Genomic DNA, 16,754 nt, shown 5'->3' with positions numbered 1-16,754 from the left:
ATAAAACTTTTATGGGTCAAAAAATCTTTAAATTTAAATTCCAACAAAAATTTATATTTTGGGGTCTCTAGAAGTGCTAAAACAAAATTTCATATAAGTTTCTGGAAAAAATAATTTCTCACCTAGCTTACTTGAACAATATTTGATTTTTAAAAATTGTTGGTAATTAATAAATTTTGATAGTTTTTACTACATTTTTATTGCAATCTACATAAAACATGCTGTAAAATGATATATTCACATAATTGATTTGAGTAAGTAGAACGGCGAAATAAAAATATTAAAAAAGTAAAATTTCAAATTTCAAAATTTATTTTGGCGAAACCAGGGCTGATTCACAAGAAGTAGTGGCTACGTGTCCCATATTTTCTTGTGTAGAATCCCCAAAAAATATTTGGTCCAACTCCGTGACTCACCAATCTGATCGAACTCTTGTGAGGTAGGCGGGCCTAAAGAGGCCCATAGACGATCAATATTATTGCACAATATTTTGGGTTGTACAGTTTAATTGATCGTGTGTAGACGATATTGAAAGTTTGTGCAATACATTACATGATTGACGAAAAGTTGAAAATATATTGTACAACCTAGAAAATATTTCACTGTCTGTTGCCATTATTGCGCAATATCAGTCAGTTTGTGAAGTATCAGGAAGTGGAAAATATTGCACAAACTTCAATATCGCCTTTAAACTGTTCAAGTTCATTGCTCAAACAAAATTTTGTACAATATTATTGAACGTTAAGGGGCAACCGTCAAATTATTGTGCAATCTATATATTGTACAATAATATTGATCTTGTTTTTCTAAAACCTACGTCACACGAGACCTCATCTCACGACCTTCAAATAATCATCGGCTAACGGTCACTAAACACCACACATTGAATACAGGTTTTAGAAAAACATTTTCTATATCGTGCCTACGTTTCGAACTTTAATGAGATCATCTTCAGGGCTCAAAGTGTTTATTTTCCGTGTAGATGTGTCATTCTTGTCTGTCGTCCACTTTCAACACGACGTACAAGAATGACACATCTACACGGAAAATAAACACTTTGCTCCTTGGAGAGGATCTCAGTAAAGATCGAAACGTTGGCATGATAAAAAAATATTTTTCTAAAAACTACGTCACAGCAGACCGCACCTCACGATCTCCAAACAATCATTGTATCCAATGTATAGCACATAAATTCATTTTTGCCTCAATGCTTTAACATATTCGAATAAAAATTGCAAAATAATTATTGTAAAATATTGTTTAATAATAAAACAAACGTAGTATTAACAAATTCAGTGACGTCGCTCATAGTTAACCCTTTATCCGAGCAACTTTGCTTACTCGGAAATAAATAAAAGAGACAAAAAACTCAAAAACCTGGAAGTGTAAAACTCGGTAAAAGTTTTAACGAGTGCCCAGTGTCAAATTAAATAAACATCCTGTCTCGTGCTTCTTAAATTTAGTCAAGAGTGCTACGTTTTGTGAGCAAAAAGTAGGATTTAGGCATTCACAAGCAAACTTTCCCTAGGACAACAATACCACCTCGACTGAATTTTTTGTGTTACTAAAGTTTCCATTAAAAGAAACCTCGCCTTTTGACTACTCTTTTAATAAATCGATGATTACGAACGAAACCCTTCAACAAATCATGGGTAGAAAAATTAGATTCTAAATTAAAAATTGAACCGGGATCAGATTATTCTAAAAAGTCTTTAGTACAAACCTAAAGAAATATGTCTATTCAAAAAGGTCATGTCAAGCTCTTCACTAATTGCTTTCTGAACTATAATAACCGTTTGCTCGTTAGTGAAGAACTTTTTAAAAGACTCCAATTTTCTAAAGTGGTGTTATTCTCTTCAATCTGATTCCTTTTTAATTGTTTTCCATATTTTAAAAGTGGAAATATCTTAACTTGTTGCAGATAGAAAATATAATAGATAGTAAGAAGACAAATATCGATACTACTAATGATGAAAACATCAACATAATGTGAGTTTATTCCTATCTAGAGAAGAATCTCAAAAATGGATCGAGGTTTATCAGGCCTCTCGAAAAGACTTCCGCTAGTAGCTTATGAATTTAAATACGCCATCACGAGAGAGGATGGGAATAATTTTTTCCCCTCTGTGCTTAGAAATGGAGCCTAAACGAAGGCGTTATCTGAAATGAAGGGGAGGCGATGGCGAGGTCGGATCGGGGGGTAATGGAAAAATTGTAACGGTTACAGTTTGAGCGAGGAACAGCGAGACGTGCATTAACAGCTTTTTTCCAAACCGAATTCACTCTTATTTCTACTTTTATAAACAAAATCATGTTAATTCCCCTTTGGATGATGATGTCTGATAGTAAGACACCACGAAAATTGTTTGTAACCACTGTACTTTGGCCAGAAAGACCAAATCTTACAAAATATGCGCGACGCCTTGTAACTTTTTTTTTCGATTTATTTATAGCCTATACGTATTTGTACATATTACAAATGCGATCACAGTTTGCTTATTTCTCACGAACACTAACGTTAGCGATGAATCCGGAGGACTTATGCTATGAGAAACCACCCAATACTGGTACTCAGTGTGAGAGATTAAAGCGGGGAACACACCCGATGCAACGCTAAGCGACGCTACCCGATGCTACCCGACGCAAATCCAAAGTCCAATATTTAATAAGATTCTATTACCCCCGTGCACATATGCCCGCTGCCACGCAACGCTACCCTACTCTACGCTCTGCGATCCCCACTGTCCAGATTTTCATCGAGTAGCATTGAGTACAGTCGAAAACAAAAGAACCGGACACTCATATTTTTATTCAAACTACATGTATTATTGTCGTTATATTAAGTACAACATGCTTATTTTAATATAATCCAAATTAACCGAGATCAAAAATTCATTGGTTTTTATTTTTTAAAAATTAATTTTAATGTTTTTTTAGAAAATTGATCAAAACACCGGAATACCATTTTTTGATATAATGAATTTAACTAACAATTTATTACACAGGTTTGCTCATAAAATTTAACTAACAATTTATTTCATGGTTTTGCTCATAAAATTACACCATTTTAGTCGAGTAGCTTCAGAACAGCACACTCACATTTATTTGTAGTTAATTTAAACTAAGTATATGTAATTTTGTCGTTATATTAATTACAACGTTCTTATTTTATTGTAAACCAAATTAAACGATATCAAAAATTCATGAGTTTTATAAAACTTATTTAATTACGATGGTTAGGAAGAAAATTTACCAAAATGCCGGAATAACTTTATTATGTTTAACAAACAATTTATTACATGGTTGTGCTCATAAAATTTAACTAACAATTTATTACATGGTTGTGCTCATAAAATTTAACTAACAATTTATTACATGGTTGTGCTCATAAAATTTAACTAACAATTTATTACAAGGTTTTGCCCATAAAATTGAACTAACAATTTATTTCATGGTTTTGCCCATAAAATTTAACTAACAATTTATTACAAGGTTTTGCTCATAAAATTTAACTAACAATTTATTACAAGGTTTTGCTCATCAAATTGAACTAACAATTTATTTCGTGGTTTTGCTCATAAAATTACACCATTTTCGTCGAGTAGCACATGAGAACAGCACACTCAAATTTATTTGTAGTTAATTTAAACTAAGTATATGTAATTTTGTCGTTATATTAATTACAACTAAATTCACTAATTTCGTGGTCCGCTTGACCAATTAATATATTACAATTAATTAAGGTTTGTTAGTTGAGATAAAAAAGTGCGAGCGTAACTGAATTGAAAAATGGCAAAAAGGAGGGAAAAACTCAGAAGGTGAGGTTGAGATAGGATGTTGGTGTCCGAGTGGATCGAAGTCACGATAGCTCAAGTGGTAAAGCAGCGGCGTATCAAGCCGAAGATCGTGGGTTCGAATCCCGCTCGTGACACTGACTTTTTTGCTTAAAATAGTGCATTAAGAACAAAACACGCGTTGTGATTGTGATACACGTATGTGGCGTGCGCTTGACATCGCATAGATGTGCACACCCTACCAAATCGTGACAAGGCGTCCGGTAGCATCGGGTAGCGTTGCATCGGGTAAGTGTTTTGGCCTTCTATTTAAAAATTGGCCATGCCTCGGATTTGACCCGAGCCACCAGCCTAAGGCTCTTCTAAGTAGTCTTTAAGATATTTTTTGTTTATCGATATGACTTTTTGTTGTATAAAACCTTCATTATTTTGTCTTTCTGTATTTCCCGGATAGTTAGAATGAGGACAGAGTACACTGTTTTCTACCGACGATGGTTTTGGGGCCCGTCAATATGTTGTCACATGGACAAATGGCAGTCCTCAGTGCATCAAGTCTCCTGAGATATACCGGGAGATAATTATGGCCAAATCATAGTCTAATCATTGCCGTTATGATTTTTCTGGGAAAGTTTGAATCAAACATTTCTATATAGTCTAATTCTTTAACAATTTGGCTTTCCTTTCCCTAATTATACACGTCCATATAATCCTGAAAGGATAATCTGGCCGAAACATTACCCATTTTTTCCCATTGTCGGTTCTGTCGGCTCCTTTCACCTCAAAGAAGCCGGCTCCTCATATAAAAACGTCTTTTTATCCCGACTTCCTTCCCCACACTTTCAAAATCCAAAGTATATAGACATAAAACATCACTATCTCACTGGCACTCTCAACACAACAGAAAAGAAAGACACATCTGCTCAGAAAACAAACACTTTGATTAAGTCTAAAATTTCTAGCATTTTATAAATAATTTTTTTTTCCTATCCTACATGTATTTGTATAATTTAAACAATGTTTATAAATTCCAGGCCCTGAAGATGATCTCAGTAAAGATCGAAACGTTAGCACGATAAAGAAAATGTTTTTCTAAAACCTACTTAACACCGACATAACAGAGCGTATAACGTTATTGAATTGTTTCAAGTTATCGAATAAAAGGGTACGACACCACAAAGTCGACAACTTAAGCCAGGAACACACCCAATGCTACGCCATGCGACGCTACCCGACGCCTTGCCACGTTTTGGTGGGGTGTGCACATCTATCCGACGCAAGCACACGTCGCGTACAGTCCACAGCGTTTATCACAATAATCACTATCACAATCGCAACGCATCTTTTGTTCTTAATGCACTATTTTGAGCAAAACCTTGTAATAAATTGTTAGTTAAATTTTATGAGCACAACCATCTAATAAATTGTTTGTTAAACTTAATTGTTTTAAATAAAGTTACTCCTAACCATCATAATTAAACAATGTTTATAAAAACTTATGCATTTTTGATCTCGTTTAATTTGGTTTACATTAAAATAACATGTTGTAATTAATATAACGACAAAATTACATGTACTTAGTTTGAAATAAACTACAAAAAATATGAGTGTCCTGTTCTGATGCTACCCGACATTACAAAATGGTGTAATTTTACGAGCAAAACTATGAAATAAATTGTTAATTAAATTTTATGAGCAAAACCGTGTAATAAATTGTTCCAATTTTAGTATATGTACCGCCGAAGCGAGTACAATAAATTGTTAGTTAAATTCATTATATCAAAAAATCGTATTCCGGTGTTTTGATTAATTTTCTACCAAACCATTAAAATTATTTTTTTAAATAAAAACTAATTAATTTTTAATCACAGTTAATTTGGTTTATATTAAAATAAGTATGTTGTAATTAATAGGTTTGGATAAAAATATGAGTGTTTGGTTCTTTTGTCTTCGACTGTACTCGATGCGACCCGACGAAAATCTGGACAGTGGGGATCGCAGAGCGTCGGGTAGGTGTGCACGGGGGTAATACAATCTTATGGAAAATCGGAGTTTGGATTTGCGTCGGGTAGCATCGGGTAGCGTCGCATGGCGTAGCATCGGGTAAGTGTGTTTCTGGCTTTATCGGTGGTTACTTAAATACCACCTTTAAAAATATATAATTAAATAGAGGTTTTAAAAAGCTAATTGATTCGCAAACAGAAACCATAAAAGAAGAGATTAAACTTATAAATTAATAATTCGTAATAATTGTACATATTAAAAAAGACAACCATGTGTTATTGAAATAAAAAATATGACGGCATAATGTTTTACAGACTCTGCAGTTAATGTGCTAGATTACAATTGATTATTTTTGGCACTTGTTATAAGAGGTGTTAGTGCCAAATCGTGTTTCGCGCAAAATTCGTTTATTGACTTGCTCACTTTCATTTAAAAAAATAACATGTCAAAGGTCGATCAACATATTTACATGAACATAACGAATCCTATAGAAAATATCAGAACTAAAATTAAATCTGAACAATGACTGGAAGACAGTGACATTGTTTTGATAGTCTCGTTGACCATGTAAAGGAAGTCCATGTTGTTTTCCCAATCAATTCTGCTCCAGAGGACGGACGTTTTTCTGTTTGAAGAAACAATACCCCAGACGCTGCCCTCGCAGATCACTGGCGAACCCCGGCTGCTGTCCAACTTCCTCGTCGCGTTGTAGTCGAAGGTCGAGCAGATCGTCCCTTCCTTGACGTCCTGGGCGAGGAGATCTGTACAGACGACCTTCGTCTTGTCTGAGCTGAAGTAACAGTGGCGCTTTCCGCAATTCACCGGGTCGCTGATGTCTAAACGGTACGAACGTAAGCTCCACACGATCGGATTCTCGTTGACCAAGATCTGGCACATCGGATTACTCTCAGACAGCTCTTGCAGCGATATGGATCGCGAATTTTGCACCTCCATCATTGGGACGGACTTGTCGAAAGTCCCTTTTATCTTCCACGCGCCCAAATCGTAGACGTACAGGTCCTCGTCGTACTTGCTAGGTTTGCAGTGCCCGTGAACCAACTGTTTCTGTATCTCGTAAGTTTTGTTGTCCGACATTATAGTTGCTATAAAAAATTTGTTCACGTCTAAAGGGATGAAGTCGTAGAAGTTATCTTTTCTCTTGTCGAACATCCCGATGCAGCTGCAACTCGTGAGGACGGCGTTGGGGGATACAATGCCCCCTGCGCACTGGAAGCTATAATTCCTCCTATAAAAAATACCCACAGCAAACGTGTAATCTGGCATCTGAAATGAAGAAACCGCAGAAAAAAGCAGTATAAATTTTAAAGCAACTATAAACATTTTAGGATCTAAAAATTATAACCTAATCGTTCACATGATTTTTGAAACCATGTGAAACTTTTTCCATTTAAAGTTGACTTCTTAATTTAAGAGTGAAAAGTTTTCCTCAATGACGAACGGCATTTATTTGCCGGCCTTTAATCTCTCTGTCTTTGAAGACTCTTTTCGAGATCCTTCACTTCAGAAACTCGCCTGTCTGGAAGATGTTTCGATTGGGCAAAAAACTTTATTAAAAATTCCCTCCTTCAGAACGTGAAAATGGGGCGCGCGGGCGGATATTGAAAATATAAAAACACCGGTCGCCCCGCGGGGAGGGATAAAGATGTTCATAACCGGTCGGAAAAGACCCCTGCGGGCTATTTTCTAAGTTGAGAGACTCACCTATACGAAAAAATTTCGTAAACGCCAAACAGCTCGGTCTGCAACAAAACAAAACGTGCAAAAATTAATAATTTGTTCATATTTCAATGTTCCAAAGAGTTACCAATAAATACAAATAAAACAATTAATTAAGGTTTTTAGTTGAGATAAAAAAGTCAATGTCACGAGCGGGATTCGAACCCACGACCTTCGGCTTGATACGCCGATACTCTACCACTTAAGCCATCGTGACCTCGATCCTCTCGGACATCAACTCCCCATCCCAACCCCACCTTTTGAATTTTCTCTCCTTTTTGCCATTTTTCAAATGTGTAATCTATTTGACTTTCGGCGACAATTGAAATGGCCACGGAGAGCTTTAGTGAAGATATACTTCATTTTAACTTATCAATTCACTAGTTTCGTGGTTTGCTTGACCAATTAATATCTTTCAATTAATTAAGGTTTAAAGTTTTTAGTCTAGATAAAAAAGTCAATGGCACGAGCAGGATTCGAACCCACGACCTTCAGCTTGATACGCCGCTACTCTACCACTTGAGCTATCGTGCCCTCGATCCTCTCGGACGCCAACTCTCCATCTCAACCCCACCTTTTGAATTTTTAAAAATGGCAAAAAGTGGGAAAATTCAAGTGAATTCAACAAACATTATCGTTAAACAAAATTTATGCTATGTGGTCAGTTGTTAAATCGCTTTATGCCACATTTAATTACATTTTGTGTTATACCGCATAATCGTTTAGGTACTTTGCTATATCTTAGTGGAACAGATGTTATGATAACGGTTATTGTTAATCTGTATTTATTGCTATTTTATATATATATNCGTGACCTCGATCCACTCGGACACCAACTTCCTATCTCAACCCCACCTTTTGAGTTTTGAAAAATGGCAAAAAGTGGGAAGATTCAAGTGAATTCAACAAACATTATCGTTAAACAAAATGTATGCTATGTTGTCAGTTGTTAAATCGCTTTATGCCACATTTAATTACATTTTATGTTATACCGCATAATCGTTTAGGTACTTTGCTATATCTTAGTGGAACAGATGTTATGATGACGGTTATTGTTAGTCTGTATTTATTGCTATTATATTTTTTTTAAATAATAATTTGTAGTACATTACAACTACATTCAAGTAGGTAACAAGTAACAGTGAGCAAGGTAATATTTAGAAAATTAAAGCCAAGAGTGGAGAAAACACCCAATGGTATTACTCCAATGTTACTATAATATTGTCTGTTTAGTTGATACTTGTGTCATTATCACTTTCCCTGTCATCACCATCACCATCAGGCGGCGGGGAAGGTTTGAGAGGATTCGTCGGGATGCGAGGTTTCTCGTTAGTTGGGACGTTTTTACAGAATTTACGGTAACGAGAACGTATTTCATCTTGTACGAAAGGGATATGTAAGTCTGTATGTTAGGTTCGATACATAAAATGGAGCATCTCGTATTTTTCGTAGTATTAAGGACTGGGCAGTTTGAATGCGGTGGATGTTGGAATTTTTGGCTGAACCCCGCACTTCCAGTTCCATATCGGCTTAATTGTGGTGTTGTAAAGCAGCCTTTTATTTTAATTTTTAAATTAGAACGTTTGTCAAGAAGTCATGCAAGAATATCGTGTCATAACCTCCTGACGTTTCAATCGTGTGTGAGGATTCAGGCGTTTGTCAATCATATTTTTATTCTTTTCTTCGTACATCAAGAACTCTAGTAGTACGAGGTGTTGTTGGAGGTTTCGAGCGGAAATGACAAGGTCGGAATTGCTAGAGAGAATTGCAGTATCATCTGCAAATGTGAATGTGATGGCTTCGGGATGAGATCATGTCAGCTGTGAACACATGGTATAGTGAAGGGGGGGCGTCGGTGGCCGCAAGGTTTAATCTTTGACACGGCGCTCATCACTGTAAGGTAAAGGTCCCGGGTTCGAATCCAGCGGCCCTGACATACAAATGGGCTTTTTTTCAAAAACACCGGCACCCTGAGGGTTTATATGGCCTCGTTAAAAAAATGAAAAAAAAATAGTGAAGGGGCCAGAACGCTGCCCTGAGGAACACCAGCATGGATAGGAAAATATTCAGTGGGAATAGCCTTCCATGACTTGGAAGAATCGGTCCGTGATGTAACTGTGCAGTATGAGTAGCCCACCCAATATTTTTTCTCTTAATCAATTTTAACCATTGATATAATTTTTTTTATTAATATGTAGTGTATTTTGAACCGATTTTCTCCATTAGGAATTGGAAAAAAATAATTTGAAAGAATTAATAAATAATACTTGATTTGGGGTGAGACAAAAAGATATCACAGTGAACAATAATAATAAAATTCTTTATTAAAACACAATTTAAATAACACAAATTAAATTTAATATCCTGTATATGCACCACCTTTTTCTAATGCAGCAATCATACGATTTAAAAGCGAGTCAAAATGACGACGAATCATCTCTTGTGGAAGTTTGGCCCACTCCTCCTGAATTGTTTTTTTCAATTCTTCAACGCCCTAGAATTGTACCGCTGTAAACACTCCTAGCATTCCCATACATTTCCGATGATATTAAAATCCGGGGACATAGCCGGCCAATCTATAATTCTGATCCTTTCTTTTCTAAAAAATTCTTTTGCAACTTTTGCCGTGTGAACTGGAGCATTATCTTGCTGAAAAATTACGTTCTCTTTAGGAACAAGTTCAAAATATTTTTTTTAATTGGTTTACTAACAAATTAACATATTGTTGGCTGTTCATTCGACCAGAAATAAACACAATGTCAGTTTTGTGATCATAGCCAATACCACCCCATATCATGCGCTGCCTCGTCCCATTTGCCTTTTGGAAAACACTTTCTCTTCTTTCCGTAGGTGATGGTAATAGTGAGCCCAGCCATCGGGACCGTCGAGATTGAATTTTTTTTCGACGGTGAACAGGACATCCATTCGTCTTTCCATTGCACATGTTCACGGGCAAACTCCTTTCTTCTTTCTTTATGCGCCGTGCTTAGAGGTGGAATGCCTTTCATTTTCATTCTTTTGATGTGAGGAGCTGCACGAATGATCCTTTGGACGTTTTTCACATTCGTCACCACACCAACTCTCGCAGCAATTTGACGGGCCGTTAAAGTTGAGTTTGATGCAACCTGTTGGGGGGAAAGGCTTTCGTTAATTTGAAATACCGATTTCCTTACCCAATATCCCACTGGTTCAATGTAGGGATTAATTTTCCAGATCTCAATTAATTTCAGAGAAGATGAACAAATTAAATATATATTGTTATTAAATTGAAGATAGTTATGCCGAATATTTAACTCTCCTTTCCCCTTTTTATCTTTTGAATAAATGAAAATACCTAAAATTTGAATATATGGCATGCACACATGTATACGGGTAAAACTATAAATAATACAGTTTTATACATATATAAGGAATATATTGTTATAATAAAATATAAAATAAATGGATTCTTACTTGATTTAAACATAAACAAGATCAGATAAAATAAAATAAACCTTTTTCTATTGATTTGAATTGAATTTTCTATCTATATATAAATTAAAATTAAACAACTTCCTGAATTACGATTCTTTGACCAGATCGTGGTATTCGATTGACCAGATTGAAACAAAATGAAAATTAGTAAATTTTAATGAAAAGAAAATGAATGAAAATTGTCTTTAATAATATTACTCATGTAAAGACGTGCACGTTAACTATGAGTTAAATGAACTTAACAAATAAATTGGCATGCTATAAAATAATAATAATAAAGTAAAGTATGAAGTGAAATGGCGAAGCAGGTATGAAAATTGAAGATGTGAAGTCGCAAATGATGAAGAAGCCACAGATAATGAAGGAGCGGAGATGATGAAGAAGTCAAGATGATGAAGAAAACCAGACGAAACGACGATGAAGAAAAATAGTCAAGATGAGATGAAGAAGATCAAAAGAAAATACAGCCTAGTGACGTCACGGTATAACCAGTTGATTCCCTGATCTTTCGGCGGCGGTCCCTGAGGGGATAGGTATCGATGATGGACGTAACGAAATCGATATAACAATCGATAGACCGATATACGGGAGATAGCAGTTTTGTCTTTCAAAGTTGCGCAAAGACTGGCTTCTCGACGTCTCATTCTCGATCAAGGGTCCGCGATAACGGCTAATCCTTTCTTGTTTTGTCCGCTTAATCCGTTATGGATCGCGAAATCAACAATTATTTTCAACAAAATTAAGATTTATCCCCGATACATGTGTAAAATAATAATAAAGTTAATGCATGCAAACATAAATCAAAATTAAAATATATAATTAAGATAGAGAAAAAAAGAGGGAAGGAGACTAGACTTCGTAATTTACGATGAAATATAAAAGAAAAAATGCGCCTTAACACAACCCTTAAAATTGCCCGACTGGTGGTCTTCCAGGAGATTTCTTCGTCCCATAGATTTCTTGAGACTTCAAAAAATTTAAAATTACTTTCCTACTCCTACCGGTATTTTTTGAAATACTGGAAATACAAAATCTTTGAGTTTTCATTTGCTGGATGATATTTTTTTCAGCTGGTGTTAATGGTTTTGCTCGTCCCATCGCACTAATATACATGAATGTACAAACTGAACTGAATTAGCCTTGTCTACTCAGAGGGATTTGGTTTTGTTTGTAAATAAACAAGTGTGCTATCTTTTTGTCTCACCCTAAATCAAGTATTATTCATTAATTCTTACTAAGTTTTTTTTTCAGTTCCTAATGGAGAAAATCGGTTCAAAATAAATTTAAAAAATTATATCAATAAAAAAAATTATATCAATGGTTAAAATTGATTAAGCGAAAAAATATTGGGTGGGCTATCTTTTTGTCCCGGACCCGGTAGATGGATGGAAGGATGTCCTTGAGCATGAACAGCAGGACCGGGTGCCAATCTCGATCTAAAGCTTGGCTTACGTCAAGAAAGGCCCCAGTACTGTCCCATCTCAAGGGAGGAGGAAATAATGTCCACCATGCCATGACACTGCTGGACAGTTGAGTGACAGTTGCGAAATCCAAATTTAGTCTGGGATTATGTTTTGAGAATTTAGAATCGGAAGAATTCTTTTCAATAGGAGTTTTTCTAAAAATTTTCCCAAAGTGGTAGTAGACTTATTGGCCTTTATGAATTAGTACAATGTGTTGGCTTTTTTGACTTAAGGAACACTTGCATATTCGTGTGCTTCCAAGCTAGAGGAAAGTAGGTTGTACGAAGAACAGAATTTAATTTAACAGAATTTAATAATGAGTATGATGACCTTTTTGGGTAGGTGTTGGAGAATTTTTGAGGTAATAAGATCAAAACCTGGAGCTTTCTTGGATTTTAGGTGTTGTACGGTAGAAGGAACGTCAGAAGGTGAAAAGGCTTTAGGAGGGAGGGATAATGTAATCTATGAGTTCAATATTCCTTGATAAGTTGTGAATAAGTATGGTCTATGATGTTGACATGCGGGGGAACACGTGCTATTATATATTCAACTAAAATGTTGAAAATTCCTATTTTTAAGCATTTTATATTTTTTTAATTCTTGACTTATTTCTTGGTTTAGAACAATCGTTCGATCGAGTTCGGCTCTCGGGTTTGCTTTGGAAATTGAAGAATATCCTTCGACATCCTATATCATATTGAGATCATATCTGATCAGTTTTACCGAATCCGTAAGGGAATAGATACTTACAAATTAGGGCGGCGAAGACAGCAAAGCTTATTTTTATTAAAAAGCCCTAAAAGCCTGCCGAGGATCCATCAAGTTATAGACTCATTAGCACTTAGTAAGATATTCGAAAAGTGCATTCAGCACCGTCTTAACCTCCACGCTAATAGCATTATCATAGATGAGCAGCACGGCTTTAGACCGAGCCTCTCTACGGGCACCCGACTTACTCGCGTAGTCGATCATGTGACCAACATGTTCAACAACAAAAAACACACTGGGATGGTCCTCCTAGACATGGAGAAGGCCTTTGATTCGGTCCTGCAGGACGGTATAGTATACATGCTCATTGAAATGAATTTCCTAGGATACCTTATAAAAGTTGTCATGGCCTACTTAAAAAACCGTTTCCGTGTTTCCCTAAACAACTTAGCAAGAAAGAAATCACAGAATGTGTCAAAGGAAGCAGGAATAGACTGCGAACCCTAACAGGATTCCTGACAGGACACTGTAGATTAAATGGACATCAAAAGAAAATTGAAATAATCCAGATGGCACATGTAGATACTGAAAGGAAGCAGAAGAGACACCAACACACTAACAAACTGCGGAGCTACATTAGCCCGCAGGAGGAAGTGTTTTGGGATGTACAATGTGACCATAGAAGAACTACAACCACTGAAACCGGGCCTATTAATCAAGTTTCTTGATGAAATAGGACTCACCGATGTGCTTTAGGCAGAGCAGGGATACAATAGCTCTTAAAGGGCGCAGTATACCATACCCTGAAACATTATATCTATCTATCTAAACAATGAAACGTCTAGACCTTTCCCAATTGCCGCCGGAGTTCCCTAAGGTTCAATCCTAGAACCATGCCTGTTTCTCCTTTTTTCCACACCCCTCACTGAGAAATTGTAAAATTGTGCTTTATGCGGATGACATAGCTGTCTATTGTTCATCCTGGAGGCCTAAGACAATTGTGAAAAGATTAAATGACAGCATCACCAGGATTTGCAGGGTTTGTCACCGATGGAAACTCAGGATTAATGTCCCCAAAACTGACGCTGTATTTTTCACAAAACGACTACCATTATTCAGGGAAACCATTTCCATTCACGGACAGAATGTCGAGTAGTGTGAGGGGGTAAAGTACTCTGGTTTAACTCTTGACCGAAAACTTAACTTCTCTAGGCATATAAATGATATAGTAAAAGGTAAAACAGCTATTATTAGCCTTATTTCCGCTGATGACCCATGAGAGTGGAATGAGATTTGAAAATAAATAAATTATTTATAAAGTAGCTATTAAACCTATGCTGCTGTATACTTGCCCAGCATGGAGTTACACGTGCTAATCGAACATCCAAAAACTGCAAGTTGTACAAAATAAATTTCTAAGATTTATAACCTCACTACCTCGATACACCAGAATTGGCCTCCTCCATGAAAGAACGGAAGTGGAGTATATTAAGTCAGAATTAAAGCTTCTGTCCAGGAATTTTTTTTATGGGTCTCTCCTCAAGCAAGAACACTACTTGTAGTGATGTAGAAGTGTATGATGTTAACTTTCCATGGAAACATAGAAGGATTAGGCGCAATACATAAATCTAGGATCTGGGATATATTTATTGTTTACTCTACCAGAGCTGTGATATTAAAAGACAATTTGTGATAATTCAATTATTAGTTTACAATTAATTAAGGTTTTTTGTTGAGATGAAAAAAAGTTAATGGCACGAGAGGGATTCGAACCCACGACCTTCGGCTAGATACGCCGCTGCTCTACCACCTGAGCTATTGTGACCTCGATCCACTCGGACATCAACTCCTCATCTCAACCCCACCTTATAAGTTTTCCCTCCTTTTGCCATTTTCCCTCCGAGTGGATCGAGGTCACGATAGCTCAGGTGGTAGAGCAGCGGCGTATATAGCCGAAGGTCGTGGGTTCGAATCCCTCTCGTGCCATTAACTTTTTTTCATCTCAACAAAAAACCTTAATTAATTGTAAAGTATTAATTGGTCAAGCGGACCACGAAATTAGTGAATTTAATCAATTACTAGTGTTGCATTTATTCTTGTCTTAGTTATTATCAATTCTTGTTAATCTCATTTATTTATTTATATTTTTGTTAATTCATTTGTTAATTGTTATCCTATTTGATACCTAGAGGTTTTTTTAAGAATTTCCTCAGGGAACCATAATCAGCCCATTTATGTTTTCAATACACATATGAACATTTCAAAACCTACATTCGCTGATGATTCAGCGATGCTTACAGCTAATTCGGACTAACACTCAACACGCACATCTGTCTAGTTTTAAACAACAAATAAATGTAATAAAAAGTTCCGTCATTTAAAGCTCCGGTATCTGGCGTTTTTGAGAAAAGCCCATTTGTAGTTGTAAACGTAATTAAAAAAGTTATCTACAGCAAAAATATATTTAAAACAACAAGGTAATTAAGAAAGAAAATTATTCAATTAAACCTTTTATTTGATTTTATCTTTTTTAAAATTCAGAAACCGTTAACTTATCTAACAGATTAACGGCGAATAAATAATTAATGATTTTTCAAATATTTTATTTGCAGAAGTCATATCGAAAGAAAGGATGAGTCAGAGTGAAAAATCAAACGGCACAGGTTTAGCACTAGCGCGAAATGAATTATGTAGGGAAGAATTGATTTTATTTCATTGAACATTAATGATATTAATGGGTTGTCCCCTTTCGTCGGTCCTCTCAATAACGCTTTTCCAGCGATGCAGTTGGAACAAAAATTTCTCAAAATTCAGCCATTTCACTTAAATAGGGAGATGTTTTGTATATAAATTGTTTACGGTAGTTTATAATTGAAGTGGAAATAACAGGCGGTTGTATGTCGGACAAGACCGCTAATTCAGCCAAAAGGAACAAAAGGGCTCGTCGAGGACAAAAGGTCCCCCACAACAACTTCCCTTGGACAATCTTAGTGACATCTGAATCTAGCTCCCCGTTTTATCGACTGGAATAAAATCAGAGAATCATTGAAGAATTCCTCAGAATTAAGGGATTGTGAGATAAATAATATTTATTGGAATGGTTGAAATCAATATTTCAAACAAAAGGTTTTTCAGCTCTCTAGGAATTATGTCATGAAATGTCATTATTAAAATTTTTGACGTTTCACTTTTTTTTTTTTAATAATTAGACACAATAGTTTAAGGCCGATCCTTTACACCGACGGCTCGAAGAAGCCTCAAGCAGGAAATACACCCACGGCAACGCTATGCTACGCTACCCAATGCTACTCAATGCAAATCTAAAGTCCAATTTTCCATAATATTGTATTACCTCCGCACATCTACCCGAAGCTACGCAACGCTACCCTACTCTATGCTCTGCGATCCCCACTGTCCGGATTTTCGTCGGGTAGCATCGAGTACAGTCGAAGAAAAAAGAACAAGTCGGTCATATTTTTATGTCAAACTATATGTATTATTGTAGCTATATTAATTACAACATACTTATTTTATTTTCCGTGCCCTGTTAAATATGTAATCTCCCAATATTTAACAG

The 16,754-nt window shown here is 35.9% G+C and overlaps 1 protein-coding gene and 2 non-coding genes across 4 annotated transcripts in view; 1 reads left to right on the top strand and 2 right to left on the bottom strand.

Annotated features, from left to right (window-relative positions):
* LOC112126212 overlaps positions 1 to 16,754 on the bottom strand; it is a 134,104-nt gene that overhangs the window by 34,208 nt on the left and 83,142 nt on the right. The window contains exon 2 of one of the 2 annotated variants that reach the window (XR_002909840.1): positions 7,518 to 7,555. Coding sequence is in view for 1 of the 2 variants with exons in the window: in XM_024224832.1 (XP_024080600.1) it covers positions 6,261 to 7,136 (876 nt within the window). In the remaining variant the exon portion in view is untranslated. Of the gene's footprint in view, positions 1 to 6,050; positions 7,556 to 16,754 lie in introns of those variants that run through there. The other variant, XM_024224832.1, reaches the window with a different exon arrangement.
* Trnad-auc lies at positions 7,677 to 7,749 on the bottom strand. The gene has a single exon. It is a non-coding gene; the product is annotated as a tRNA-Asp (tRNA).
* Positions 15,091 to 15,163, top strand: Trnay-aua. The gene has a single exon. It is a non-coding gene; the product is annotated as a tRNA-Tyr (tRNA).

Source organism: Cimex lectularius, unplaced genomic scaffold (assembly GCF_000648675.2).
Source record: "Cimex lectularius strain Harlan isolate CLEC.00 unplaced genomic scaffold, Clec_2.1 scaffold53, whole genome shotgun sequence".
NCBI lineage: Eukaryota > Metazoa > Arthropoda > Insecta > Hemiptera > Cimicidae > Cimex > Cimex lectularius.
The sequence above is the reverse complement of the archived record's forward strand: the minus strand, read 5'-3'. Positions and strand labels throughout refer to the sequence as shown.